Source organism: Carlito syrichta, unplaced genomic scaffold (genome assembly GCF_000164805.1).
Source record: "Carlito syrichta isolate Samal-C Ts95f unplaced genomic scaffold, Tarsius_syrichta-2.0.1 Scaffold297648, whole genome shotgun sequence".
NCBI lineage: Eukaryota > Metazoa > Chordata > Mammalia > Primates > Tarsiidae > Carlito > Carlito syrichta.
In genome coordinates, this window is record NW_007241744.1 from 13,772 (window position 1) to 16,914 (window position 3,143).

At 53.7% G+C, this 3,143-nt stretch overlaps 1 protein-coding gene across 1 annotated transcript; it reads left to right on the top strand.

Moving 5' to 3' along the window:
* Nucleotides 1–7: 7 nt before the first annotated feature.
* On the top strand, nucleotides 8–1,334 carry TMEM203 (transmembrane protein 203). The gene has a single exon (XM_008054678.1). It carries the CDS (start codon nucleotides 8–10, stop codon nucleotides 416–418), a length of 411 nt encoding a protein of 136 aa, XP_008052869.1. The 3' UTR covers nucleotides 419–1,334.
* Nucleotides 1,335–3,143: the final 1,809 nt, after the last annotated feature.

Consider the following 3,143-nt stretch of genomic DNA (forward strand, 5'->3'; position numbering starts at 1 on the left):
CGGCGCGATGCTCTTCTCGCTCCGGGAGCTGGTGCAGTGGCTGGGCTTCGCCACCTTCGAGATCTTCGTGCACCTGCTGGCTCTGTTGGTGTTCTCCGTCCTGCTGGCACTGCGTGTGGATGGCCTGGCCCCGGGCCTCTCCTGGTGGAACGTGTTCGTGCCCTTCTTCGCCGCTGATGGGCTCAGCACCTACTTCACCACCATCGTGTCCGTGCGCCTCTTCCAGGACGGAGAGAAGCGGCTGGCGGTCCTCCGCCTCTTCTGGGTCCTCACGGTCCTGAGCCTCAAGTTCGTCTTCGAGATGCTGTTGTGCCAGAAGCTGGCGGAGCAGGCTCGCGAGCTCTGGTTCGGCCTGATCACGTCTCCGGTCTTCATTCTCCTGCAGCTGCTCATGATCCGCGCCTGCCGAGTTAACTAGCCTGTCCGACGTGCCGGCGAGGGAGTGCTGGGCAGCTGGCATGCCGGACCTCGGGCCGAGGCCCTACTTGCGCCGCACCAGAGGAGAGGGCCTGGTCTGAAGGCCACTCCTGCTTGTGCCCAGTTTGCTGGATGCTGTTCATGTCTGAGCTTGTTCCCTCAGTGAGGTTTAAAAAGAGCAGCCTTAATCCCTAAAATGTATGTCCTGTTGTTTCATGCTTTAGTGGGTAATCCTGAACTGAGATCCTGAGAAAGGTTCCGGGCCAGACCATCCTGAGCTCCTCTAACAATTGGAAACAATCTAAGAAAATTTCCTGGTGGACTCTGAGTATTTTCCATGGATCCTGGAAATGTACTCCTGTACAAAGGCTGCAAAGCTGGACTCAGGGATTTCCTTCAGCCGGCGGTGCTGACCTAAGCTCTCACTGTTACATCTATCCAGACCAGACGACGTTAGATGTCCTTGTTAGATCTAAAAAGTGTCAACGAGTTTGTATTTCTGCCCTTGTGCCGCAGGAGAGAATGACCCTTTATTCATTCCAGTCTAGGCAGAGACGGAAGAATGTTGAATAAGAGCACGATTGGGCCTATCTGGTTATCTGTCGCCTGAGAAAAGAACTCTGCTGTTCAGGCGCTGCTTGGCTTCCTACCCCTGCAAAGACTGCGGTTTCACGGACTTTTTCACCACCTTGTGGCTGGCGTTATTAGCACACTTGAGACCGACTTAAGCCTCCCTAAGGGACTGAGGAGAGGAACGAGTGCTCTGATACTCAACAGACATTGAGACCTACAAATGGGAAGCTTGTGAGTGGCCCAGCTTTGCTGGCCTGAGGTGTTTGGTCTGATGCCAGTCAGGTGCCAAATGAGAACATTTGCTGAGATGAAAATAAAGTGAGGGAATGTTTTCCTGAAATGCACAGCAGTCACCTGTACTTCTTAAGGGTTAAACAGGGTGAATGCTGAGGTGGTCTCTGCTATGTGGTGTAACTGGTTACAGAGCTGAGGACAGGAAAATGGACAGGAAAGCGTGGCGAGAGCTTAGTGGGTGGTGCTGGGGGGTGGGGATAGCTTCTTCTGGAGAATCCCTGCTTCATGACTTAGGAGGTGGGTCACTCGGCCTCTCAGTGTGAAGACATCAGTCCGGGCCCATGTCAAGGATCTGCAGAATAGTTTGTGTGACCCCAGAGCCCTTGGCTGTTTGCCACCATGTGGTCTCTGGGCTTTGCTGGCACTCTGTAGAGCAGGATCAGCAAATGATGGGCTGAGGCCTGTTTTCCTGTGGCCATGAGCTGAGAGTGGTTTTTACATTTTTATTCTATTTTTAAAATTTTTTTTCAGTTGAAGTCTCACTCTGTCACCCAGGCGGGAGTGGGCACGCTGACGGCCACTGCAGCCTCGACCTGCTGAGCTCAGGTGATCCTTCTGCCTCAGCCTTCCAAGTAGCCAGAACTACAGGCACGCACCACCACATCCAGCTAATTTTTTGATGTATTGTAGAGGCGAGGTCTCGAACCCGTGGGCTCAGGCAGTCCTCTCACCTCAGCCTCCCAAAGTACTGGGATTATAGGTGTGAGCCACCATGCCTGGCGGTTTTTACTTTTTTTTTTTTGAGTTGGAGTCTCACTCTGTCACCCAGACTGGTGTGCAGTGGCCGCTCCCAGCCACCGCAGCCTCAACCTGCTGGGCTCCGGCGATCCTTCCGCCTCAGCTTTCTGAGTAGCCGGAACTACAGGCGCGCGCCACCATGCCCGGCTAGTCTTTGATTTATTGTAGAGATGAGGTCTCGCCAAGTTGCCCAGGCGGGTCTCAAACCCGCGGGCTCAGGCAATCCACTCACCTCGGCCTCCCAAAGTGCGGGATTACAGGCTGAGCCACCGAGCCTGGCTGGTTTTTACATTTTTAAAGGGTTAAAAGCAAAGCCTGTGTGGCAGAGTGAATGTGACCTGCAGCAGAGCACTGGGTCTCTCAGCCTCAGCACTTGGCCTTTGGGGTCAGATCATCCCTTATTGTGGGTGTGAGGGGAGGAGGGCTGCCCTGAAGAGGGAAGATATGGGTTGTTGGCAGTGTCCCGTCCCTGGCCCTGCTCTCTACTTGTTAGATGCCGGTAGCACCCTTCACTTGGGACAACCAAATGTTTATCCAGACATTGCCAAGGCCCTTAGGGGACAAAACTGTCCCTGGCGAGAACTAGCAGGCTAAAGTACTTCCCGTCTGGCCCTTCTTCAGACAGGTCTGTTGGCCTCCAACGCAACAGCCTGGCCAGTGGAGTGAGTTCGGTCAGCCCTTTGCCTGGGATGGATGCCTCGTCGTGTAGACCATGGCGGTCCTCAAGGTGGAGGTGACACTTCTGGTTTGTCCCACAGCCTCACCAGTGTCTCCTATCCGGGACTGGCAGGACTTTTGCCAGAGCCAGATACGAGCTGAACTTTGGGAGTCACTTTCCTTGAAATGGTTTTAGATTTCTAGATTTCATGCGTTTATGTTCTCCTGTTTGGCTTTGGTCGTATGGAATTGGACAGTCCCGTTGGTGTAGATGTGATGAGTATTAGTAGCTTCCTTTAGAAAAGTGATTTGAGGACAGGCTCGGTGGCTCAGCCTATAATCCCAGCACTTTGGGAGGCCAAGGTGAGTGGAATGCCCGAGCCCCGGGGTTCAAGACCAGCCTGGGCAACTTGGCAAGACCTTGTCTCTACAATACATAAAAAACTAGCAGGGTGTGGTAGCGC

Coding starts and splice junctions, on each gene's coding strand:
- TMEM203 (XM_008054678.1), top strand. CDS start 8: ATGCTCTTCTCGCTCCGGGAGCTGGTGCAGTGGCTGGGCTTCGCCACC.